The following is a 27,737-nucleotide window of genomic DNA, read 5'->3' as shown; positions in this document are numbered from 1 at the left end:
ATTCTGAACTGTAAGCTTTTATCACAAGGGCAGTGACTTTGTAAGCTACTGTCGCAGTCCAAATGGCATGTCCTGAAATGATTATTCAATTAGCTTTAAAGACCTATCAACATAGCTTAGGCACTTGGATGATGCATTATTTTCAAAGACTCTTTGGTTAATAAACGATTTCTTGGTCACATCATTTCACATTTGGGAAATTATTCCTACAAGCACTTGGTGTTGCAAGTTACTATTATATAACCACAACAGTTCAAGTATAAAGTGGTTATTCCCAATGCACTCAGTATTTCTGATCACTGATACACTTTGGTAACTACACTTTCACTGGAAAAGTGTTTGTGATCTTAACCACAATCACCAAAACACAAGTACAAAGGGCTGTAATTCAGATGATCTAATTTAAGTTAATAACATATCTTTCTATGTCTGTATTGGTTTAACAGTTTATAGAAAAAAAACCGCTCCCTGCTATTACAATCCTGTCTGTGCTTAATCAGCTCTGAGATTATTTCTTACCAAATGAGCATTTAAGTTTATAATGTGGCACACACACACATATGCAGGTAGTTTGGTCATCCATTTACAGCCCAGCTTAAATGTGGGTTACCCAGAAATTGGCGTGTATCCTCAGTCATCAACAGAATCGGTTACAGCCTTCCTCTTCCTTCAGCTCTTTGAGACTTAAAAGCCTGGGTGTAGTTCAAAGTCTGATATTTGAATTTGTTTTAAAACTAAACCATACCAGTCTGCATATTGATGTGGAGTGGATAGAGCTGAGACACAAGCTGCAGCTGTCCACGTGCTATGTAATAATTACTAAAGCTCCGGTCACTGACATAAGGGGCAGGCTGATAGTAGCAAGTGACATTAGCAGCATTCGGTATGATATTCTGTTCACCTAGCACCCTAAGAGCCAAAAGGGTGATCATGTTCAATGTCTGTCTTCTCTCATGTCCCATCAGACAGACAGTGCTTTCATTCACAACTTGGTGCAAAGTCATCAGGTAATCATACTTGTTTTTCTCTTCCCCAATGAAATGGTTCCTTAGGTAGGATTCAATTTTTCTTTGCTGCTCAGATACATCTGGGAAATCAATGAAAAACCTCGAGCACATGTAACGCTCCAAACTTTTGATCTCTGCATCAGATGCTGGTTTAAATTCTCGAACAAGGAGATCACTGTATTTAAGCAAACCCCCACCTCGAATTTCTTCAGGGTTTCTAGTAGCAATTAGTTTGTACTTCAGATGATCCATTGCTTCCTGGAAATCCCCATACATACTCTCTGCTACAACATTTGGATAAGTCTCCATTGTCATAGTGTCTTGCGGACAGTTGAAAAGATATAGCAGTGAATCTAGAATTATTTGGAAAGAGTCTACACTAAATTCAAATTGGCGACGCAAGGAATCAACAAATTTTAGCTCAACATTTTTCCCACTGTTGTTAGACAGGGAGATGAGACTCCACCGATCATGATCATTGGAAACTTTAACCATTTTCTGAACATAGGCCTCTTTCAGAGTAAGTCCTGTGATCTTTTTTTTATTAACACCTTGAGGTAGAAAGTCCAGGAGAGAATTTAATACCACTGTCTTTACCAACTGGAACTCTTCCTCCCCAACCAATTCAACTCTGAAGATAACATCAAGATCCTTATAACTTGTTCCATTTTGATTCACAAGGATGTGACTTGCTGTGGAGCCATTAAGTCGAATGTCATGAACCATAATCCCATTCTCTTCGAGCCGATCCTTCACAACATAAATTATGTCTTTTGGCTTTATTTCCAGGGTGGGAAAATTGCCTCTTCCATGAATTGGTATTACTTCTGTTAAGACTTGGTCCAAGCTCTGAATTTGTTGCCAGCTAAGTGTGTTGAATCTCCGGTCAAAACTTGCATCCATGATGTGGTTTAGTAATTCTTTGTCTACAAAGTAAAGACAATAAATGTGTGGTGTAAGTAACATTCCAGGTAAGTGTTTGTTTATTCCAATCCTACTTTGTGATTATTGTTTTTACAAAATCTAGTAAAACTAAAATCAGTCAGCAGACCAAGCAGCATATATAGTGACAGGAGCAGAGAATCCTGTCAGTGCCGATGATTAGACATAAGTGCAGGATTTTATGAAAGCTCATCAGTGTAGAAAGATCTTTCCAAATTCTTCTTGTTTTTGTTCGGGACCAGTGTTTGACTTTGCTTTCTGGTAATATCCATGCCTGAGGATTCCTGGGGAGGGAGGTAGCGGTAAATATCTGCTGGCAATCTAGAATAATACATCAATAATCACTAGATGAGGTCAATAGCATGGAGACAACATACACAAAGTACTGGAAGAATTCAGCAGGTCAGGCAGCATCCATAGAAAAGAACGTACAGTTGACTGATGCTCAGTTCCTCCAGCATTTTGTGTGCGTTGCTCAGATTTACAGAATCTGCAGATTTTCTTTCATTTGTAACAGTGGCGGCGGGGGGGGGGGGGGGTTAAGTTTTTGGATTAGCAACCAGAGTTCATTTTTTAATGAAGCATGGCATTTGACGGTGGGGGTGTGGAGAGGGGGGTCTCACATGACATGGCAATGCAGAATTTGAGATGTTCCCACTAGTACATGGATATTAAACTTGGGGCACCAGAGATTACAGATGCTGGAATCTGGAGCAACAAACAAACTGCAAGAGGAACTCAATGATCAGGCAGCTTCTGTGGAGAGATGATCCAAATGAATAGTTTTGAACTGAAGCCTTGATTGTCCATTCCACTCCACAAAGGCTGCCTGACCTGTGGAGCTCCTCTATCAGTTTGTTTGTCAAATTTGGGGGCCTGAATAGGCGGAAAACGGGTGTTGATTTCAAATCAAGGTGCAATAAATCCAAAGTACATCAGAACCAAATGTGCATTAAACCTGAGGTGCACTTAAATGCACAGATGCTTGTGAATCTCTGGAATTTCCCACCCACAGAGTTGTGGAGGTAGATAATTCTTTAAAGGAGAGTGGTCGCTATCTGGAACTCACTGCCAGAGGAAGTGGATAGAATTGGATAGAATCACTACATTTAAAATGCATTTAGACAGACACTTGAAGACAAGGCATAGAAGGATACAGGCCTAACACAGGTCAATGGGATTCATGTAGATCGGGAAAACAGCCAACTTGAACATGATTGGCCTTTTTTGTGCTGGACCCTTTTGGGTATTGTAGGGACAATGGCAGACAGCAGGCTGCCTGCAAGTGTGAAAGTCAGTCACTGAGAAGCCAGGAAATGAATATTTCACTGCTCATACTCACCACTGTCGGGGCCCAGCAATGGCAGAGGCTGAACAGGCTGATCTCCAAACTCAAAAGGTGGCCTGAGGCTGGGCAGGCTCTGGTCAGTGAGCAACAAGAGGCTCTGTAACCAGAATGTTCTGACTGATCTCCTTGGCAACTGTCAAATCCAATTTCTTTTTACGGCTTTGAATTTTTACTTGGATAGCATTCCTCCTTAGCATAAAACGGTTCCATTAACCCCTGTCACATTCCAATTTTCTGAAAATTAATTTGGTGTTCACTATTTCTACAACTTTGCTGAGGAGCCATAATACCCAAAGATGACAGCAATTGAAAACAAGTAAGTGTTTTTATTTTATTTATATTATTTAACTAAAATAATACCAAATTACAACTAATTAAATGAAGTAAGGATGCAGCATCCCATGATGTGCTGTAGCTGCACATTGTGGTTTCTGATGACCACATCAGTAGCATGTGTTGGTTGCTTGAGGAAATCAGGCTCCAGTTTGATGATCCAGAATCTGAGCTTCAAACACTGCAATGCATCAGAGAGGGAGAGAGTTACTTGGACACTTTCCGGAGGCAGTCTCACCCATTAGATTTACTACTTCAAATTGCCAGGGACAAGAGAGTGTGATTGTGAGTGAGAAAGATAGGGGATCCAAGAGATAGTGCTGGAGGGGCCTCAGCTCTTGAACTTTTGCAACAGGTGAGATATTGTTGCTCTTTGTGAGAATGAGTGTGGGGCTGAGTGAAGGACAAGCAACCAAACTATGACACAAGTTCAGGGAACCATTCTAGCGGGGGCAGAGCAGAGAAATGTAATTGTAGATGGTGATACTGTAGTATACTCAGAGGAATAGACACAATTCTCTGTCATAAGGTTTGAGAGTCCTAAAGGCTGTATTGTCTGTCTAGTGCCCGGGTCTGGAACATCTCAATGTCATGTACAGAGGAATTTGAAGTGGGAAGGGAAAGTTCCAGTTGTTATGGTTATATTGGGGAAATTTGAGCAGCTAGAACTGAAAAGAAATAATCTCTGGATTGTCATCTGAGATATATAGATCATAAGACATAGGAGCAAAATTAGGCCATTCAGCTCATCGAGTCTGCTCCGCCATTCCATTATGGCTGATCCTGGATCCCACTCAACCCCATACACCTGCCTTCTTGCCGTATCCTTTGCTGACCTGACCAATCAGGAAACTATCAACTTCTGTCTTAGATATCCCCACGGACTTGGCCTCCACCGCAGTCTGTGGCACAGCATTCCACAGATTCACTACTCCACCTAAAAAAAAATTCCTCCTTACCTCTGCTCTAAAGTGTCACCCTCAGTTTTGAGGCTGTACCCTCGAGTTCTGGATAACCACACCAGAGGAAACATCCTCTCCATATCCACCTTATCGAGTCCTTTTGACATATGGTAGGTTTCAATGAGATCCCCACATGTTCTTCTAAATTCCAGTGAGTACAGGCCCAAGGGTGCCAAACGCTCCTCATTGTTAATGCCTTCATTCCCAGAATCATCCTCGTGAATCTCCTCCGGACTTTGTCCAATGACAACACATCCTTTCTGAGATATGGGGCCCAAAACTGTTGGCAGTTCTCCAAGTGCGGCCTGACTAGTGTCCTATAAAGGTTCAGCATTATCTCCTTGTGTTTATATTCTACTCCCCTTGAAATAATTGCCAACATTGCATTTGGCTTCTTTACCATAAACTCAACCTGTAAATTAACCTTCTGGGAGTCTTGCATGAGAACTCATAAGTCTCTCTGCACCTCTGATGTAGGAGCCTTCTCCCCATTTAGATAATAGTCCACACGATTGTTCCTTTTACCAAAAAGCATTATCATACATTTTTAAACACTGTATTCCACCTGCTACTTTTTTGCCCATTCTTCCAAATTGTCTAAGTCCTGCTACAATCGCATTGCTTCCTCAGCATTACCTACCCCTCCACCTATCTTCGTATCATCTGCAAACTTTGCCACAAAACCTCCAATTCCATTATCCAAATAACTGACAAATAATATGAAAAGTGGTGGTCCCAATACTGACCCCTGAGGAACATCACTAGCCACCGGCAACCAACCCCTTTTATAACCCACTCACTGCCTCCTGCCTGTCAGCCATTCCTCTATCCATGCCAGTATCTTTCCTGTAACACATAGGATTTTATCTTGTTAAGCAGCCTCTTGTATGGCACCTTATCAAATGCCTTTTGAAAATCCAAGTAAATGACATCCACTGCCTCTTCTTTGTCCACTCTGCTTGTTATTTCCTCAAAGCCCTCTAACAGATTTGTCAGGCAAGGTTCCCCTTAACAGAAACCATAATGACTTTGACTTATTTTATCATTAGTCTCCAAGTACCCCAAACCTCATCCTTAATAATGGACTCCAACACTTTCCCAACCACTGAGGTTAGGCTAACTGGTCTATAATTGCCTTCCTTTTGCATTCCTCCCTTCTTAAAGAATGGAGTAACATTTACAATCTACAACATTTACAATTACAGAGGGTTTGAATTTGTGGGACATTGGTATCATGATTGGAGAAGGAGGGAGCTGTTTAAAGTGGGGGGGATTCAACAGCTTGGACAAGTGAGGATAAAATAAAAGGGAAGGAGAGAGCAGGAAAGGTCACTGACATATTCAGAATAAGACACAAAGTTTAGAAAGGGATAAGAAATTTAACTTCAAGCAACATAGAAACAAATTTGAAAAGGTAGGTGATGAATACAGGATTGAAGTTGTTATATTAGAATGCACACACTATATGAAATAAGATAGATGATCTTGTAATATTATTAGAAATTGGCAGGTATGAATTTGTGGTCATCGCTGAGACATGGCTCAAAGATCACAGCTGGCAGCTGAACGTCCAAGGATAAACATCGTATTGAAAGGACAGGAAGTTGAGCAAAGGGGGTGAGATGGCTTTTTGTAAAGAAATAACCCTAAATCCTAAGTGACATAGGATCAGAATATGTATAATCCTGTGGGTAGAGTTAAGAAATAGCACAGGTAAAAAGACCCCGATAAGAGTAATATACAGGCCTCCAAACAGGGGCCAAGAAATTGAGACAAATTACAATGGGCACGTCAGAAAGGGCATTGGGAATTTCAGTATGTAGGTAGATGTGGAAAATCAGATTGTTGTTGAATCTCAAGAGAAGTAATTTGTAGAATGCCCATGAGATGGCTTTTTAGAGCAGCTTGTGGTTGAGCCCACTCAGGGAAAGGCAATTTGGGATTGGGTGTGTGTAATGAACCGGTTATTTTTAGAGACCCAAGAAGCAGTGATCAGAATATGGTAGAATTCACCCTGCAGTTTGAGAGAGAGAACTAAAGTCAGATTTATGAGTTTTGGAGTGGAACAAGTGTAACTACAGAGGTATGAGAGAGGAGCAAGCCAAAGTTGATTGGAAGGGGACACTAGTAGAGATGATAGTAGCAGCAACGGCTGGATATTCTGAGTATAACTCAGAAGATGTAGTTGTGTGGGTTTCCTCCCACTTTCCAAACAGGTATGATTATGGTTAGTGATTTGTGGGAAATGTGATGGAACTTGCAGGCAGCTCAGCACAATCCTTACAGACTTCATTTAATGTAAACAATGCATTTCACCCACTGTCTGTTTCAACGTACATGTGACAAATGAAGCTCACCTTTCTCTGAAATAACAGGCAGGATGGACAAAGGAGAAGCAGTGGATGTTGTGTACTTGGATTTCCAGGCGGCCTTTGACAAGGTGCCACACGTGAGGCGACTAAACTAGGAAGGTACTAGCATGGATAGAAGATTGGCTGTCTGGCAGGAGACAAAGAGTGGGAATAAAGGGAGCCATTTCTGGTTGCCTGCTAGTGATTAGTGGTGTTCTCCAGGGTTCAGTGTTGTGTTCACTGCTTTCCATGTTTTGTGTTAATCATCTGAATGCCAAATATCATGGCTTTGTGGCCAAGTTTGTGGAGCTACAAAGATATGTAGAGAGATTGGTAGAGTTGAGGATGTGGGGAGTCTGCAGAAGCTCTATGACAGATTAGGACAATGGACAAAGAAATGGCAAATGGAATACAGTGTAGGGAAGTGTACTTTGGTAGAAAGAATAAAGGCATAGACTATTTTATAAACAGGAAGTAAATTTAGAAATTAGAGTTGCAAGGGGTCTTGGGAGTACTCATGCACAATTCCCTAAACATTAATTTGCAGTTTGAGTCAGTAGTAAGGAAGGCAAATGCAATGTTAGCATTCATTGTGAAAGAACTGGAATATAAAAGCAAAGATTTAATACTGATGCTTTTTAAGGCATTGCTCAGACTGCATTTAGATTACGAAGACACATAGTCCTCTTTTATTGTCATTTAGTAATGCATGCATTAAGAAATGATACAATATTTCCTCCGGTGTGATATCACAAAACACAGGACAGACCAAGACTGAAAAACTGACAAAACCACATAATTATAACATATAGTTACAACAGTGCAACAATACCATAACTTGATGAAGAAGTCCATGAGTACAGTAAAAGTTAAAAGTCTCTCAAATATCCCACATCTCACGCAGACAGGAGAAGGAAGAACTCTCCTTGCCATGCCGACCATAGTCCGACTCTGAGTCATCTGAAAACTTCGAGCTCTGATCAGCTGTCCGACACCAAGTACTGAGCGCCATCTCTGTCTGAACCATTCGATCTCAACCTCGGTCGCCAACAGCAAACAAAGCCGGGGATTTTGAGGCCTACCCTCCGAAAGATTCCTGACCACGCAGTAACGACAGCAGCGAACGAGCGTTTCAGAAATTTCTCCAGATGTTCCTCTGTGCTTTCACATCCATTCTCCATCAAATCAGAATTGTCCATGGTCCCTATTTAACAGATACAATATTATTTTTCACCGGAGGGCTGCGCACGCGTGCAGTGCGCTGCTCTCCTCCCGCCATTTGGAGTATTGTGAGCAGTTTTGGGTCCCAAATCTAAAAAAGGATGTGCTGGATTTGCAGAATATTCAGAGAAAGTTTACGAGAATGATCCTGAGAATAAAAGGGTTAATGTATGAGCAGCATTTGATGGCTCTGGGACAGGTTTCACTGGAGTTTAGAAAATATCATTGAACTCTACCGAATATTGCAAGACCGAGATAGAATGGATGTAGAGAGGATGTTTCCAATAATGTGAGGGTCCAGGACCAGAGGACATAGCCTCAGAATACCAGGACATCCCCTTAGAACAGAGATGAGGAGGAATTTCTTTAGCCAGAGGATGGAGAATCTGTGTAACTCATTGCCACAGATGACTGTAGAAGCCAAGTAATTGGGTGTATATAAGCGGAAGTTAGTAAAGACATCGAAGGTTATGTGGAGAAGGCAGGAGAATGGGGTTGAGAGTGAAATTAAATAATCAAATGGTTGAACAGAATCTGAATCAGAATCCGGTTTACTATCCCAGCCATATGTCATGAAATTTGTTGTTTTGTGACAGCAATACAGTGCAAATGTATATTAGAACAACATTAAATTAAATAGTAACACAGAAAGAGAACAAAAAAAAAAGAAGATACAAGTTCTGAGGTGGTGTTCATTGTGCATCCCGAAATGTGACGGTGGAGGGAAGAAGCTGTTCCTGAAACATTAAGTGCATGGCTTCAGGCTCTTGTGCCTCCTCCTTGATGGTAACAATGAGTAGAGGGCACGTCCCGGGTGATGGGGGTCCGTAATGATTCATGCCACCTTTTTGAGGCATCGCCTTTTAAAGGTGTCCTCAGTGTTGGGGGGACTGATGCCCGTGATGGAGCTGGCTGAGTTTACAATTTTCTGCAGGCTTTTCCGATCCTGTGTAGTGGCTCCTCCATACCAGTCAGTGATGCAACCAGCTACAATGCTCTCCTTGGAACATCTGTAGAAATTGGCGAGAGTCTTCAGTGACTTACAGAGTCTCCTCAATCTCCTAATGAAATATAGGGGCTGTATTTGTATCATTATGTCTTCGTATTTGCATCAATATGTTAGACCCAGGATAGATCCTCAGAGATGCTGACATCCAGGAACATGAAACTGCTCACTATTTCCCATCCCTCAATAAAGACTGGTATGTATCCACTTCTTGAACTTCACAATCAATTCCTTGGTCTTACTAATGTTGAGTGTAAGGTTGTTGTTGTTGTTGTTGCTACCCCTCTCAAAACTAGCTAATGGGGCAATTCTGCTCCTGTATCTCAGGGTCTTCTGGTCTTACCGATTTTGAATTTAACAGCTTTCAAACACATCATGTCCACTTCTATTTTCCATTTAAAAAACCTCTTATTAAAAGATACACCAATTTACAGGAGTGCAGTCGACGTTTCAGGCCGAGACCTTTCGTCAGGACGAAGGGTCTCGGCCTGAAACGTCGACTGCACTCTTCCTAGAGATGCTGCCTGGCCTGCTGCGTTCACCAGCAACTTTTATGTGTGTTGCTTGAATTTCCAGCATCTGCAGAATTCCTGTTGTTTACCAATTTACAGCTTCACTGCATTTCTCTCAGACCAATTTAAACTGTAACATTCCGCATTTTCACTGCTTTTCTCTCTGGAGAGAGGAGGATGAGAGGTGGCTTAATAAAGTTATACAAAATGACAGGAAGCATAGATCTAGCAGATAGAGAGAGCGTTTTTTCCCAGGGCGGAAATGGCTAATATGAGGGGTGATTGGAAGAAACTCTCGGGAGGATGTCAGAGAGTGCAGAGTACATGGATTGTTCTGCACAGGTGCGGTAATAGGGGGCTATGTGGGAGAGAAGGGTTAGATTTATCTTGGGGTTAAAAGGTTAGCACAGCATCATGGGCTGAAGGGCCTGTACTATGCTGTAATGTTCTATGTTAAAATTATGTTCATAGGTAGTCATCACATTACAACACTGCACTATAATATCCAAGTGCTGTAAACTTAGAAATTGTAATCACTACTAAGATAAAATTACTTTGAGCACGGGATGTCATTATTAGATTTCAGGTCAGATGCCAAGTGCAGATTTCTCTCAACTTCCCAATGCTAAACAAACCTCAGAATGGCCTTACTACATGAATTTCACCAGTTCCAACACAGCCATCATTTTTTTCAATAAGATGACAGCTTATGCTACAGTATTATGTTCAATGGTCAAAGTTATTAGGGCTGACTAACTCGTACCATATGGCTAACTTATTGCTGAGGAGGTATTCATTGAAAACTCCAGGAGAGGGAAGGCCATGGTTAACTGTACTGTGGCATAATGGTTAGAAAGCTCTTTGCATATCTTTGTAAAGTACAAAATACATATAGATGTCTTTCTTTCAGAAATAATATCAAATCCTCAACACAAAAAGTTTGAAATCGTGGATGAGTCTTAAAAACCATTGTATCATATATATCTATCATGGAAGGACTGAAACCACTAATTTTCCAGTTATTTGACAATTAATCATTTTGATTTTGAATATATTTTTCAGATTAATTAACTATTTCCTGCTCACACGTTGTACACAATTTTTTGCATTACTATTTAATACCTGAGAAAAATCTGGTTTCAGTCCTCTATAATGGAGACAAAGAAAAGGTCCTGCCAAACTTCCTCAGCCAAATAATGTCAGTATAAAGAATAAGGTCATATCCGAAGTAGTTGAGGCTTGCGTCCACTATCTAACCACTCCAAGCTATGTATGAACAAAAATATTTCTGGCTTCTTTGTTCCAGTGTAAACCATCCCAGCCTTTTGAATCTGATTGGGGGATGATTAATGGCAGTGTGATAGCAGTGTGGATGGGGTAGTTGGTTTACAAACTGAGGCAGTGTGTAGTGAAACTCTCAGCAAGGAGAGGCTAACAATAGGGCAAAATTGCTGTCAACAGGATGAGTTGCAATGTAAAAGGCGGACAAAATCAAAAAGGGTGAATACAGGACTGAAGGTGTTAAGTTTGAATGCGCACAGTATACGGAATAAGGTCGATGAACTTGCAGCACAGTTACAAATTAGCATGTATGATGTTGTGCGCAACACTGAATCATGGCTGAAAGAAGATTATAACTGGAAGCTTAACAGCCAAGTATACACTTTAATCAAAAGGACAGGTGGGTAGACAGAGCAGCTGGCATAGCTCAGTTGGTAAAAAAAAAAATCAAAACAAATCATTAGAAAGAGGATCAGAAGGTGTTGAATCATTGTGGGTAGAACTGAGGAACTGCAAGGGTAAAAAGACCCTGATGAGAATTTTATACAGACCCCAGACACTAGTAAAGATGTGGTCTACAAATTTCAATGGCAAACAGCAAATGTGTGTCAAAGGGGCAATGTTACAATAATCATGGATTTCAATATGCAGATAGATTGGGAAAATTAGGTTAGTGCTGGATCCCAAGACGAATTTCTAAAATGCCTCTGAAACAACTTTTGAGAACAGCTCAGGTTCAAGCCCACTAGGGGTCGGTGATTCTGCTGGGCAATGAACTGGAATTGATTAGAGAGTTTAAGGTAAAGGAACCCTTAGGGGTGAGTGAACATCATATGAACAAATTCACACTAAATTTGAGAAGGAGAAGCTAAATTCAGATATATCAGTATTACAGTAGAGTTAAGGGATTTACAGAGTCACAAGAGAACAGCGAACCAAAATTGATTGGAAAAGAACATTGGCAGGGTTGACAACAAAACAGCAATGTCTGGAATCTCCAGGAGCAAATTGGAAGGCACAGGATATATACATCCCAAAAAGGAAGATATACTGTAACGGGATGATAGAAACATAGAAAATAGGTGCAGGAGTAGGCCATTCAGCCTTCGAGCCTGCACCGCCATTCAGTATGATCATGGCTGGTCATCCCTGTGCCAGCCTTCCCTCCATACCCCCTGATCCCTTTAGCCACAAAGGCCATATCTAACTCTCTCACAATTGATGACACAATTGTGGCTGACAAGTTAAAGTCAACTGAAAAGCCAGAGAGGACATATATTAGAGCAAAAATTAGTGGGAAGTTAGAGATTTTAAGACCTAAAGAAGGCAATTAAAAAAGTCATAAAGAAGGAAAAAATGGATTCTGAAGGTAAGCTGGCCAGTATTATTAAAGAAGATACCAAAAGTTTCTCCAGAGTGTAAAAAAGAGGCGAGAATAGTTATTGGACTGTAGGAAAATGTTGCTGCAAAGGTTGTAAAGGGGCACAAGGAAATATCAGCTGAACTGAGTAAGTATTTTCCATCAGTCTTCACTGTGGAAGACTCGAGCAGTATGCTGGAGGTTCTAGAGTGTTGGGAGACAGAAGTGTATGAAATTGCCATTACTAGGTAGGAGGTTCTCGGGAAACTGAAAGGGATGAAGGTAGATGGATCACCTGGACCCAACAGTATACCTCGTAGGGTTCTGAAGGAGTAGCTGAAGATATTGGGGAGGCATTAGTAATGATCTTTCAAGAATAAATTGATCCTGGTATGGTTCTGGAGGACTGGAAAATTACAAACGTCACTCCTCTCTTCAAGAAGAAAGTAAAGACGGAAGGAAATTAGGTTCTTACCTCAGTGGCTGAGAAGATGTTGGAGTTAATTGTTAAGGATGTGGTTTCAGGTACTTGAAGGCACATGATAAAATAGGCTGTAGTCAGCATGTTTTCATTAAAGGAAAATCTTGCCTGACAAATCTGTTGGAATTCTTTGAAGAAATAACAAGCAGGATAGACAAAGGAAAATTGGTGAACATTGTATACTTGGAGTTTCAGGAGGTACCAAACATGAGGCTGCTTAACAAGTTAAGAGCCCATGGTATTACAGGAAGGATTACATGAATAAAGCAAAGACAGATTGGCAGAAGACAAATAGTAGGAGTAAAGGAAGCCTTTTTTGATTGGCTGCCAGTGACAGGTGTGTTCACAGGGGTCTGTGTTGGGACCACTTCTTTTTACGTTATATGTCAATGATTTGGATGATGGAATTGACGGCACTGTAGCCAAGTTTGCAGACAATATGAAGATAGGTGGAGGGGCAGGTAGTATTAAGGAAGTAGAGAGGCTACAGAAGGACTTGGATTAGGAGAATGGGCCAAAAAGTGGTAGATGGAATACAATGTTGGGAAGTGTACGGTCATGCATTTTGGTAGAAGAAATAAAAGTGTGGACTATTTTCAAAATGGAGAGAAAATTCAAAACTCCGAGCCACAAAGGGACTTGGCAGTCCTGGTTCAGGATTCCCTAAAGGTTAATTTGCAAGTGGAGTCTGTGGAGAGGAAGGCGAATGTGATGTTAGCATTCAACTCAAGAGGACCAGAACATAAAAGCAAGGATGTAATGTTGAGACTGTATAAGGCACTACTGAGGCCTCACTTGGAATATTGTGAGCAGTTTTGGGCCCCTTATTTTAGAAAGGATGTACTGAAACTGGAGAGGGTATAAGGGATATTCACAAAGATGATTCTGGGATCGAAAGGCTTATCATATGAAGAATGGTTACTCTCTGGAATTCAGAAGAATGAGGGGTGACATCATTGAAACCTATTGAACGTTGAAAGGTCTCAATAGAGTGGATGGAAGAGGATGCTTCCTTTGGTGGAGGAGTCTAAGACCAGAAGACACAGGCACAGAATAGAGGGGCCTCCTTTTAGAATGGAGATGAGGAGGAATTTCTTTAGCCATAGAGTGGTGAACCTGTGGAACTCAATGCCATAGGTGGCTGTGGAGGCTATGTCATTGGGTATTATTATAGCAGAGATTGATAGATTCTTGATTGGTCAGGACATGAAGGGAAACATGGAGAAGGCAAAAGGTTGGGCCTGAGAGTGAAAATGGATCAGCCAGGATGAAATGGCAGAGCAGACTCAATGGGCCAAATGAGCTAATTCTGCTCCTATATCTTGTGGTTTTATAGTCTTGTAAATCTCACCTGAGAACTCAAGCCTTCCTATATGGGCAGCATCATTGTGACCCTTTTCTGTACCCCCTCTTTTTGGCTATGAATGAGTTAAAATATGGAAGGAAACATCAAACTCGACTGGGTTAAGGACAGTGGAAGTACACAAACCAGATGTCTTTGTTGTTGCCATGTACTTGAAGGAATGGAATATGCCATTTTCTGCAGCTGCTCTGTACCCTCCATTTTGTGAACTGTTTGATGAACTGTTTCTTGCTCTGGGATAACTTAATCAGAGCAATTGAATATGGCCACAAAGAGTCTCTGTTGATGATCTGCTAAACCTGAGACCATTCTCAGATGAACTGTGTGTTGTGTACAATGGCAGGTGTGCAGAGGTAATCTTGTTACTTTGGCCCAATGTCTGGGTGATCCGGTTTGACTAGTTTGAATTAGAGTTAATCAGAACTAAAGAAGTCACAGAAGGCACAAAGTTAGGTAGCCCTTGGCAACACTCAATGGAAATCTGACGCAAGTTAGTCAGGTGATCTTGAGCCGATGAGATTGAATTGCAACATATGAACTGATAAGGAAAGAATATAAGAATGAAAGGATTCAAATGAAAAGTGGTGAGAACTCCAGAGACTATCGTAAGAAGAGCCCTATATCAGGGGCTGGGAGAAAATGGTTTAATCGTTTGGCCAATTAGAGAAATGGCCTGAGTGAGTATTGGTACAGGGGGAACTGTGGAATTCATATTTTATGTTTTTGGCATACTTTATGTTATGGTTACATTGATGTTTGTGCAAAGACAATAAAGTGTAAGTTTTGATTAATTAAGAGTTGCATCACAAATTGCCTAACCAAGATCAGTTGATAATATTCAACAGAGTTTGGTGTCCCTGGGAGGGCTCGAAAAGAAAGAATCAAGGTCTGGGACCCTGGTTACAAGCTGAACCACCCATTAGGTTAGAATATTAAAATGGGGAGAGGAAAGAACCCAGGGGTTTTGGAGGATTGGAGCGATTACTTCCATAGATATATACTAAGAAAATGACCTGACTATGAGGAGTGGATAGGAAAGGTTGAGAGTGGAGGGTCAGGGACCCTGGGGATGTATTGTGGCAAACAGTTAGTAAAAAGAAATCAAAGGAATTACAAAGGATTAAAAAAGCTATTCTAATGGGATGAATGCTGGAAGACCTAATTGAAATTAAAGAGGAAAGCAGAAACTGGCAGAGGAATTGTGTAAGTGTAGGGAAGAGTTAGAGAGAGAGAGAACTGAGCTAGAGAGAGGAAAGAAAATGAAATTCTGCAGGAGCTGAGTCAGGCAAACTTGATCCACTTGAGGTCAGATTCAGGCTCAGAGTGAGCATGTAACGAGTAAAGAGGAGAGTAAACAGACAAATAGAGAAATGGGAAAGACAGTGTCAGGATTTACAAACTGCCATGAATGTCATGCAGCAATCAGTAGCTGAGAAGAAAGGCAGCACCAACCACACCAAGATCGAAAATCTGCAGAGTCAACTCTCAGTTCAGTGACCAGTGATGTGTACATTTAGCTCAGCTTAGAGACGAGTGATGTGTTCATTTACTTAGCTCAGAGACGAGTGACGTGTGCATTTACACTCAGCTCAGAGACGAGTGACGTGGGCATTTACAAAGCTCAGACGAGTGACGTGTGCATTTACTCAGCTCAGAGACGAGTGACGTGTGCATTTACTCAGCTCAGGGATGAGTGACGTGTGCATTTACTCAGCTCAGGGACGAGTGACGTGTGCGTTTACTCTCAGCTCAGGGACAAGTGACTTGTGCGTTTACTCAGCTCAGGGACGAGTGACGTGTGCGTTTACTCTCAGCTCAGAGACGAGTGACGTGGGCATTTACAAAGCTCAGACGAGTGACGTGTGCATTTACTCAGCTCAGAGACGAGTGACGTGTGCATTTACTCAGCTCAGGGATGAGTGACGTGTGCATTTACTCAGCTCAGGGACGAGTGACGTGTGCGTTTACTCTCAGCTCAGGGACAAGTGACTTGTGCGTTTACTCAGCTCAGGGACGAGTGACGTGTGCGTTTACTCTCAGCTCAGGGATGAGTGTCGTGTGCGTTTACTCTCAGCTCAGGGATGAGTGTCGTGTGCGTTTACTCTCAGCTCGGACAAGTGACGTGTGCGTTTACACTCAGCTCAGAGACGAGTGACATGTGCGTTTACTCTCAGCTCAAGAGATGAGTGACGTGTGCGTTTACTCTCAGCTCAGAGACGAGTGACGTGTGCGTTTACTCAGCTCAGGGACGAGTGGGGTGCGCGTTTACTCAGCTCAGGGACGAGTGGGGTGTGCATTTACTCAGCTCAGAGACGAGTGACGTGTGCATTTACTCTCAGTTCAGGGACGAGTGACGTGTGCATTTACTCTCAGTTCAGGGACAAGTGACGTGTGCATTTACTCAGCTCAGAGACAAGTGATATTAATAGTGATATGTGCAATTGGTGTGAGGACTGACTATGATAGTGATGTAGAACGGCATGATTTAGCATGTGAAGCAATGCACCATAATAGGGTGGATTGTTGGGGAAAATCCTTACGGATTTTTCCAAGAGGGGATGGAGCCTTAAACACCTCTGGCCCAATGGCACCTGTGGTAATGGAAAGAGTTCAGGAGACAGCAGAGCCAGGAGGATTGGCTGTGACACAGTATTATACCGTTTTGACATACTGTACATGGCCCAGTTGAGTTCTACAGCTGTGAATATACCAAAGTGTGGGCTGGGAGATGATCCTCGAGAGCTTTTCAGCATATTCAGCAGCACAGGATAGTTCAGTTTCGATGAAGCAGAGGGGCAGAAATTAATCCTATGTCTAACTTCAGTGTTACACTCAGCCCTGCCAGAAGAACAGGCACAAGGCCAGGGGACATGGGGTGATTTACAGGAGGCTACATTCAAATCTGCAGGGACCAATCAAGGCCAGGGGACATTGGGTGATTTACAGGAGGCTACATCCAAATCTGTAGGGACTGATCAAGGTTACCATATGGAGGGTCTGGTCAGGGTGACCACGTGGTGGGTTTGCACAAATGCAGACAGCGGAAAGGGACCACCCATTGGTATTCGTGATGACGTTGTGACTGGTTTCCTCCAGTGTTTATGGTCCTACTTTGGATCGGCGGAAAATAATACTGGAGAGGTAGTAATGGGGCCTGACGATCTGAACAAATATTTTGCATCAGTCTTCATTAGCAGTATGCCGGAGTTTCGAGGATGTCAAAGGGCAGAAAGGAGTGAAGTTGCCATTACAAGTGAGAAGCTGCTTGGGAAACTGAAAACTGTGAAGATCGATAAGTCACTCGGACCTAATGGTCCACACCCCAGTGTCCTGAAGGAGGTAGTTAAAGGGATTGTGGAGCATTAGTAATGATTTTTCTAGAATTATGCAATCCTGGTATGGTTCTGCAGTAGTGGAAAATAGGAAGTGTCACTCCACTCTTGAAGAAAGGAGAGTGGCAGAAGAAAGGAAATTATAGGCCAGTTAGTTTGACCTCAGAGGTTGGGAACATATTGAAGTTGATCGTTACTGATATGGTTTTGGAGTACTTGGAGGCTCATAATAAAATAGGCCCAAGTCAACATGGTTTCCTCAAGGGAAAATTTTGCCTACAAATCTGTTCGAATTCTTTGAGGAAACAGCAATCAGGATAGACAAAGAAGAGCCTATGGAAGTTGTGCACTTGGATTTTCAGATGGGCTTTGACAAGCTGCCACACACGAGGCTGCTTAGCAAGTTAAGTACCCATGGTATTATAGGAAAGATGCTAGCATGGATAGAGCACTGGCTGATTGGCTGGATGCAGAGTGGGAATAAAAGACTTCTCTGGTTGGGCTACCAGGTGACTAGTGGTGTTCCACAGGGGTCTGTGTTGGGATCACTCTTCTCACGATTTGGATGAAGGAATTTATATCATTGTGGCTAAATGTGCTGACTATCCAAAGAAAAGATGAAGGGTAGATAGTGTTGAGCAAGCAGGGAGGTTGCAGAGGGACTTAGACAGATTAGGAGAATGGGCAAAGAAGTGGCAGATGGAATTCAGTGCCAGGAAGTGTATGGTCAAACACCTTGGTAGAATAAATAAAAAAGGAGAGAAAATTCAAAAATCCAATGTGCAAAGTGACTTGGGAGTCCTCATGCAGGATTCCCGATATCAGGCTTCCCAACCTTTATATGCCACGGACCCCAAGCAGTAACTGAGGACTCCAGTAGGAACCCCTGCCCGAAAGTTTAATTTGCTGGTTGAGTCAGTCGGAGGAAGGCAAATACAATATTAGCTTTCATTTCGGGAGGAATAAAAGACCAGAGGGCACAGCCTCAGAATAGAGGGTCATCCATCTAGAATGGAGAGGAGGAGGAATTTCTTTATCCAGAGAGTGCTGAATCTGTGGCATTTGTTGCCACAGGCAGCTGTGGAGGCCAAGTTGTCGGGTATAATTAAGGTAGAGGTTGATAGAATTTTGATCTGTCAGTATATGAAGAGTTAGAGGGAGAAGGCAGGAGATTGGGACTGAGAGGAAGTGGATCAGCCATGATGAAATGGTGGAACAGACTTGATAAGCCAAATGGCCAAATTCTGCTCCTTTATCTTATGGCCTTATTATGGTTTGTAAAACCATTCTGGGAATCATACTTAGGCCTCCAAATAGTAGCTAAGATGTGGGGTTGAGATTGCAAAGGGAGCTGGAAAGGGCATGTAACAAGGGTACTGTCACAATTGTAATGGGGGATTTCAATATGCAAAGGGATTGGGAAAATCAGGCTGGTGTTGGATCGCGAGAGAGGGAATTTGTTGAAAGCTTATGAGATGTCATTTTAAAGCAGTTGGTATTCGAGTTTACTTGGGAAAAGGCTATCTTAGATTGGGTGTTGTTTAATAACACAGATTTTATTAGTCACTTTAATATAAAGGAACCCAGAGCAGGCAGTGACCATAATATGATTGAATTCATACTGCAATTAGAGAAGGAGAAGCATAGGTCACATGTATCAGTATCGCAATGGAAGAAAGGGAATTACAGCGACATGAGAGAGTAGTTTGACCAGGTGGATTGGAGGAGGATACTGGCGGGGATGACAGCAGAACAGAGACGATGGAAGTTTCAGGAAATAGTTCGCAAGGCACAGGATAGTTGCATCCCACAGAAGATGATATTCTCAAATGGCAGGGGTAGGCAACCATGTCTACCAAGGGAAGTTAAGAACTGTATAAAAGCCAAAGGAAAGGTTATACAAAGTAACAAAAGTGAGTGGAAAGTTGGATGATTGGGAAGGTTTTAAAATACAACCAAATAAGTACTTGCTTCAGTCTTCACTATGGAAGACACTACCCGTATGCCAGAGGCCCATGAGTGTCAGGGAGCAGGAGTGAGTGTCACTGCTATAACAAAGGAAAGAGCGCTAGGCAAACTTGAAAGGTCTTAAGGTAGATAAGTCACCTAGACCAGATGGACTACATCCCAGAGGTCTGAGAGAGGTTGCTGAAGAGATATCGGATGAATCAGTCATGATCTTTCAAGATTCAGTTGATTCTGGCATGGTCCCAGAGGACTGGAAGATTGCAATGGTCACACCTCTCTCTAAGAAGGGAAGAAGGCAAAAGAAAGGAAATTATAGGCCAGTTAGCCTAACCTTAGTGGTTGGTGAAGTGTTGGAGTCCATTATTAAGGATGAGGTTTCCGTGTACTTGAGGACTAATGAAAAAATGAGTCAAAGTCAGCATGACAAGAAGCATCAGGAACAAAGGTGATGAACTGAGAGCTTGGATACATACATGGAATTATGATGTAGTGGCCATTACAGAGACTTGGCTGGCACCAGGGCAGGAATGGATTCTCAATATTCCTGGATTTCAGTGCTTTAAAAGGGATAGAGAGGGCGGAAAAAGGGGAGCAGGGGTGGCATTACTGGTCAGGGATACTATTACAGCTACAGAAAGGGTGGGTAATGTAGCAGGATCCTCTTTTGAGTCAATATGGGTGGAAGTCAGGAACAGGAAGGGAGCAATTACTCTACTGGGGATATTCTATAGGCCCCCTGGTAGCAGCAGAAATACAGAGGAGCAGATCGGGAGGCAGATTTTGGAAAGGTGCAAAAATAACAGGGTTGTTATCATGGGTGACTTTAACTTCCCTAATATTGATTGGCATCTGATTAGTTCCAAGGGTTTAGATGGGGCAGATTCCTGTCACAGTATGTGGACAGGCCAACCGGGGGAATGCCATACTAGATCTAGTACTAGGTAATGAACCGGGTCAGGTCACAAATCTCTCAGTGGGTGAGCATCTGGAGGACAGTGACCACCGCTCCCTGGCCTTTATAATTATCATGGAAAAGGATAGAATCAAAGAGGACAGGAAAATTTTTAATTGGGGAAAGGCAAATTATGAGGCTATAAGGCTAGAACTTGCGGGTGTGAATTGGGATGTTGTTTTTGCAGGGAAATGTACTATGGACATGTGGTCGATGTTTAGAGATCTCTTGCGGGATGTAAGGGATAAATTTGTCCCGGTGAGGAAGATAAGGAATGGTAGGGTGAAGGAACCATGGGTGACAAGTGAAGTGGAAAATCTAGTCAGGAGGAAGAAGGCAGCATACATGAGGTTTAGGAAGCAAGGATCAGATGGGCTATTGAGGAATATAGGGAAGCAAGAAAGGAGCTTAAGAAGGGGCTGAGAAGAGCAAGAAGGGGGCATGAGAAGGCCTTGGCGAGTAGGGTAAAGGAAAACCCCAGGGCATTCTTCAATTATGTGAAGAAAAAAAGGATGACAGGAGTGAAGGTAGGACCGATTAGAGATAAAGGTGGGAAGGTGTGCCTGGAGGCTCTGGTAGTGAGTGAGGTCCTCAGTGAATACTTCTCTTCGGTATTCACCAATGAGAGGGAACTTGATGATGATGAGGACAATATGAGTGAGGTTGATGTTCTGGAGCATGCTGATATTAAGGGAGAGGAGGTGTTGGAGTTGTTAAAATACATTAGGACAGATAAGTCCCCGGGGCCTGATGGAATAGTCCCCAGGCTGCTCCACGAGGTAAGAGAAGAGATTGCTGAGCCTCTAGCTAGGATCTTTATGTCCTCATTGTCGACGGGAATGGTACCGGAGGATTGGAGGGAGGCGAATGTTGTTCCCTTTTTCAAAAAAGGTAGTAGGGATAGTCCGGGTAATTATAGACCAGTGAGCCTTACGTCTCTGGTGGGAAAGCCAATCAGCAGTTCCCACTTTTTTTGAAAGGGCAACAATCATACCAGTGCCCAAGAAGAGCAGGGTAATTGTCCTGTACCACTCACACATACAGTGACTAAGTGTTTTGAGAGTTTGGTCATGGCTAAAACCAACACCTGCCTAACAAGGATTTGGACCCACTGCACTTTGCCTATCACTACAATAGGTCTATAGCGGAAGCAAATCTTATTGGCTCTTTGCGTGGCCTTGGATCACCTGGACAATACTAATACTTATGTCAGGCTGTATTTATTGACTACAGCTCAGCATTTAACACAATCATTCCTACAGTTCTGATCAGAATGCTCCATTACTTCCCAACTCCAGAACACAGTTCCTTGACTGATGAAGGCAAGCATGCCATATACCTTCTTATCCCATCACTAAATGAAAGGAGGGAGGAGAAGATGGCGGCGTGATGCAGCGCGTGCGGCCTCTCTGGTGAAATTATATCATATTTGTAAGTAGGATGCTGTGCACAATTCTGATTTAATGGCGACAGATGTGAGAAGCACGGAGGAACATCTGGAGAAACTTCTGAAATGCCTGCTTCGCTGCCGCTGCTACTGTGCGATCGAGAATCTCTGGAGAGGAAGGCCCCAAATCCTCGGCTTTGCCTGTTGTTGGCGGCCGGGGCTGGGGTCGAAGCGCTCGGCAGTAATGGTGTTCAGTGCTCGGTGTTGGAGGGCTGGTCGGAAGCTCGAAGTTTTTGGACGGACTCAGAGTCGGACTGTAGTCGGGTTCTTCCAGGATGCTGCATTGGCAAGTTTGCAGCACTGGAAGCTCATGGCAGGGAGAGTTTTCTTCCTTCTACCGGCTGTGTGAGATGATGGGACTTTCGAGAGACTTTGAGACTTTTTTTTACCGTGCCCATGGTCTGTTCTTCATCAAATTACAGTATTGCTTGCACTGTTGTAACTATATGTTATAATTATGTGGTTTTTGTCAGTTTTTCAGTCTTGGTCTGTCTTGTGTTTCTGTGATATCATACTGGAGGAACATTGTATCATTTCTTAATGTATGCATTTCTAAAAGACAATAAAAGAGGACTGCATGTCCTCATAATCTAAAAAAAAGTCACCTTCAAGGAAGTATAGACTTAACCCCCAAGATCCATCTGCATATCAACACCTTCAAGGGTCTTGCCATTAACAGTGTTCTGTCCCTTTAAATTTGATCTCCCAAAGAGCAGCACCTCACAACCAGCCAGATTAAACAGCTGCCATTTTCCACCCATATCTGCAACTAATCTAATTCCACTGTATCTGAAATGGTGCTGCAGACAGGCACTGAAGATTCCAGTACCCAATAATGGTGCTAATTTTAAATTCTCAGATAGTGTTACAAAGTTTCTAATCAGGAATTTCAGTTAACCAAAACTCCACGAGCAGAGCACCACTGAACTCTTTAACAAAATTACTTTTATGCGGCCAGCAGCAGAATTAGTAGTTGTGCTCAAAGAACTAAGGATTCTACAGACACCTGGCTTAGGCACCTCATCCGAGGAAACGGTAGGTGCAAGCAATGTGAGAATAAGCCAAAATGCAATAAGAGAGCTAGGGCACTAGCTAGGTTGACAGCTAACCTGAGCAGGCCAGCGGTACCATCACTTTTCACATCCAACGTCCACTCACTAGAAAATGGACTCACTGAGACTGAGAATGAAAACACAGAAATATATGAGAAACTGGCATTCTGGTTTTCACTGAAACATGGTTAGACAACGAAATGCCCGAATTGCTGTTTCAACTCAACAGGATGACTCTGTTCTGCACAGACAGAATCTCTCTGTCAGGGAAATCCAAAGGAGGTGGAATCTGTATGTACATTCACAAAGGTTATGGGGCATAAACTCATTATTAGCAGTCACTGTCCTGGGGCCAATTGAACATTTAAAATTAAAGGCCAGCCACATTACCTGCTCATTGAGTTTATTGTAATGAGCATTCCCACTGTCTAAATCCCCTGAGCACGAACGCCAAGGTCACACTCGGAGAGGTTTACAGTAACATCAGCTCGACAAAACAAACATCTGGATCATCTCTACATAAATGCAGGAGACTTCAATCATGCTCACCTGCAGGACATTTTACTCAAATTCCACCAACACATCACTATGGCTACTAGGGGTACAAACAGACCCTTGCTTAAATTTTTTTATGGTAATGCTGTAGGTTTTTTTATTTTATTTATATCGACTTCACCGCACCTTGTCCCCATTCCAACCTCACTCCTTCGGAACGCTCTGTTCTCCACTCCCTCCGCACTAATCCTAACCTTATTATTAAACCCGCCGATAAGGGGGGTGCTGTTGTAGTCTGGCGTACTGACCTCTACCTTGCCGAGGCACAGCGACAACTCGCGGATACCACCTCTTATTTAACCCTCGATCGTGACCCCACTAAGGAGCACCAGGCCATTGTCTCCCACATCATCCCCGACTTCATCCGCTCAGGGGATCTCCCATCCACTGCTACCAACCTTATAGTTCCCACACCTCGTACTTCCTTTTTCTACCTCCTACCCAAGATCCACAAACCTGCCTGTCCTGGCCGACCTATTGTCTCAGCTTGCTCCTGCCCCACCGAACTCGTTTCTGCATACCTCAACACGGTTTTATCCCCCCTTGTTCAATCCCTTCCTACCTATGTTCGTGACACTTCTCACGCTCTTAAACTTTTCGATGATTTTAAGTTCCCTGGCCCCCACTGCTTTATTTTCACCATGGATGTCCAGTCCCAAAATACTTTCATCCCCCATCAGGAAGGTCTCAAAGCTCTACACTTCTTTTTGGATTCCAGACCTAATCAGTTCCCCTCTACCACCACTCTGCTCCGTCTAGCTGAATTAGTCCTTACTCTTAATAATTTCTCCTTGGCTCCTCCCACTTCCTCCAAACTAAAGGTGTAGCTATGGGCACCCGTATGGGTCCTAGCTATACCTGCCTTTTTGTTGGCTTTGTGGAACAATCTATGTTCCGTGCCTATTCTGGTATCTGTCCCCCACTTTTCCTTCGCTACATCGACAACTGCATTGGCGCTGCTTCCTGCATGTATGCAGAGCTCGTTGACTTTATTATCTTTGCCTCCAACTTTCACCCTGCCCTCAAGTTTACCTGGTCCATTTCCGACACCTCCCTCCCCTTTCTAGATCTTTCTGTCTCTGTCTCTGGAGACAGCTTATCCACTGATGTCTACTATAAGCCTACTGACTCTCACAGCTATCTGGACTATTCTTCTTCTCACCCTGTCTCTTGCAAAAATGCCATCCCCTTCTCGCAATTCCTCTGTCTCCGCCGCATCTGCTCTCAGGATGAGGCTTTTCATTCTAGGACGAGGGAGATGTCTTCCTTTTTTAAAGAAAGGGGTTTCCCTTCCTCCACTATCAACTCTGCTCTTAAACGCATCTCCCCCATTTCACGTGCATCTGCTGTCACTCCATCCTCCTGCCACCCCACTAGGAATAGGGTTCCCCTGGTCCTCACCTACCACCCCACCAGCCTCCGGGTCCAACATATTATTCTCCGTAACTTCTGCCACCTCCAACGGGATCCCACCACTAAGCACATCTTTCCCTCCCCCCCCCGCATTCCGCAGGGATCGCTCCCTATGCAACTCCCTTGTCCATTCGTTCCCCCTCCCCCATCCCTCCCCACTGATCTCCCTCCTGGCACTTATCCATGTAAGCGGAACAAGTGCTACACATGCCCTTACACTTCCTCCCTTACCACCATTCAGGGCCCCAAACAGTCCTTCCAGGTGAGGCGACACTTCACCTGTGAGTCGGCTGGGGTGATATACTGCGTCCGGTGCTCCCGATGTGGCCTTTTATATATTGGCGAGACCCGACGCAGACTGGGGTACCGCTTTGCTGAACACCTATGCTCTGTCCGCCAGAGAAAGCAGGATCTCCCAGTGGCCACACATTTTAATTCCACATCCCATTCCCATTCTGACATGTCTATCCAAGGCCTCCTCTACTGTAAAGATGAAGCCACACTCAGGTTGGAGGAACAACACCTTATATTCCGTCTGGGTAGCCTCCAACCTGATGGCATGAACATCAACTTCTCTAACTTCCGCTAATGCCCCACCTCCCCCTCGTACCCCATCTGTTACTTATTTTTATACACACATCCTTTCTCTCACTCTCCTTTTTCTCCCTCTGTCCCTCTGAATATACCCCTTGCCCATCCTCTGGGTCCCCCCCCCCTCTTTCTTCCCGGACCTCCTGTCCCATGATCCTCTCGTATCCCCTTTTGCCTATCACCTGTCCAGCTCTTGGCTCCATCCCTCCCCCTCCTGTCTTCTCCTATCATTTTGGATCTCCCCCTCCCCCTCCAACTTTCAAATCCCTTACTCACTCTTCCTTCAGTTAGTCCTGACGAAGGGTCTCGGACTGAAACGTCGACTGCACCTCTTCCTAGAGATGCTGCCTGGCCTGCTGCGTTCACCAGCAACTTTGATGTGTGTTGCTTGAATTTCCAGCATCTGCAGAATTCCTGTCGTTTGAGTTTTTTTATTTAGTAGCTTTCTGTAGAAGCAGTGTGTCCTGCTGATTGTGTTTGGGTTTCAGATGAAGATTAAGGACTGTGATGTTCAACTTAGGAATGCTGTGTCAGCCAATCAGGATGGTAGAATTGGGAGAAGGTTCTAGAGAAAGCAGGGCAGAGAGAGATTTGTGACGGAATCTGGTGGGGTTTGTGGTCTTTTGGTGGAGATAGAGAGAGGTGAAAATTGAGAGAGATGGCCATATAATTCGATCCGATTTGAAGGAGTCTAAGATGGGAAGTTCTACCAGTGATCAGTGATGAGAAGTCTGAACAACGAGGAACAGACACAAACACGAGGAAATCTGCAGATGCTGGAAATTCAAGCAACGCATACAAAATGCTGATGGAACGCAGCAGGCCAGGCAACATCTATAGGAAGAAGTATGGTCAACGTTTCAGGCCAAGACCCTTTGTCAGGACTAACTGAAAGAAGAGAGAGTAAGAGATTTGAAGGTGGGGGGAGGGGGAGATCCAAAATGATAGGAGAAGACAGGAGGAGGAGGGATGAAGCTAAGAGCTGGAAAGTTGTTTGGCAGAAGCGATACAGAGCTGCAGAAGGATCATGGGGCGGGAAGCCTCGGGAGAAAGAAAGGGGAAGGGGAGCCCAGAGGAAGATGGAGAGCAGGCAAGGAGTGAGAGGGAGAGAGAGAGAAAAAAGAGAGAGAGGAAAAAAGGGGGGAAATAATTAATAAATAAGGGATGCGGTAAGAAGGAGAGGAGGGGCATTAACGGAAGTTAGAGAAATCAATGTTCATGCCATCAGGTTGGAGGGTACCCAGACAGAATATAAGGTGTTGTTCCTCCAATCTGAGTGTGGCTTCATCTTTACAGTAGAGGAGGCCATGGATTGACATATCAGAATGGGAATGGGACATGGAATTAAAATGTGTGGCCACTGGGAGATCCTGCTTTCTCTGGCGGGCAGAGCGTAGGTGTTCAGTGAAATGGTCTCCCAGTCTGCATTGGGCCTCACCAATATATAGAAGGCCACACCGGGAGCACCGGATGCAGTATATTACACCAGCTGACTCACAGGTGAAGTGTCGCCTCACCTGGAAGGACTGTCTGGGGTCCTGAATGGTGGTAAGGGAGGAAGTGTAAGGGCATGTGTAGCACTTGTTCCACTTACAAGGATAAGTGCCGGGAGGGAGATTGGTGGGAAAGGATGGGGGGGATGAATGAACAAGGGAGGCGTGTAGGGAGCAATCCCTGCGGAAAGCAGAGAGAGGGGTGGAGGGAAAGGTGTGCTTAGTGGTGGGATCCTGTTGAAGGTGGCAGAAGTTACGGAGAATTATATGTTGGGCCCGGAGGCTGGTGGGGTGGTAGGTGAGGACAAGGGGAACCCTATCCCTAGTGGGGTGGTGGGAGGATGGGGTGACAGCTGATGTGCATGAAATGGGAGAGATGTGTTTGAGAGCAGAGTTGATGGTGGAGGAAGGGAAGCCCCTTCCTTTAAAAAAAGAAGACATCTCCTTCGTCCTGGAATGAAAAGCCTCATCCTGAGAGCAGATGTGGCGGAGATGGAGGAATTGCTAGAAGGGGATGGCATTTTATCAAGAGACAGGGTGAGAAGAGGAATAGTCCAGGTAGCTGTGAGAGTCCGTAGGTTTATAGTAGACATCAGTAGATAAGCTGCCTCCAGAGATAGAGACAGAAAGATCAAGAAAGGGGAGGGAGGTGTTGGAAATGGACCAGGTAAATTTGAGGGCAAGGTGAAAGTTGGAGGCAAAGTTAATGAAGTCAACGATCTCAGCATGCGTGCAAGAAGCAGCGCCAATGCAGTCGTCGATGTAGC

At 43.6% G+C, this 27,737-nt stretch overlaps 1 protein-coding gene across 1 annotated transcript in view; it reads right to left on the bottom strand.

Annotated features, from left to right (window-relative positions):
* Nucleotides 1-734: 734 nt before the first annotated feature.
* Nucleotides 735-27,737, bottom strand: part of LOC140204518 (terminal nucleotidyltransferase 5A-like) — a 59,089-nt gene continuing 32,086 nt past the window's right edge. Inside the window, exon 2 of the mRNA XM_072271227.1 lies at nt 735-1,933. Within this exon, the coding sequence (XP_072127328.1) occupies nt 735-1,910 (1,176 nt within the window). The 5' untranslated portion in view covers nt 1,911-1,933. The remainder of the gene's footprint in view (nt 1,934-27,737) is intronic.

This window comes from Mobula birostris, chromosome 10 (assembly GCF_030028105.1).
Source record: "Mobula birostris isolate sMobBir1 chromosome 10, sMobBir1.hap1, whole genome shotgun sequence".
Classification (NCBI taxonomy): domain Eukaryota; kingdom Metazoa; phylum Chordata; class Chondrichthyes; order Myliobatiformes; family Myliobatidae; genus Mobula; species Mobula birostris.
Note: the sequence above shows the minus strand (reverse complement) of the source record. Positions and strands in the feature narration are given on the sequence as shown.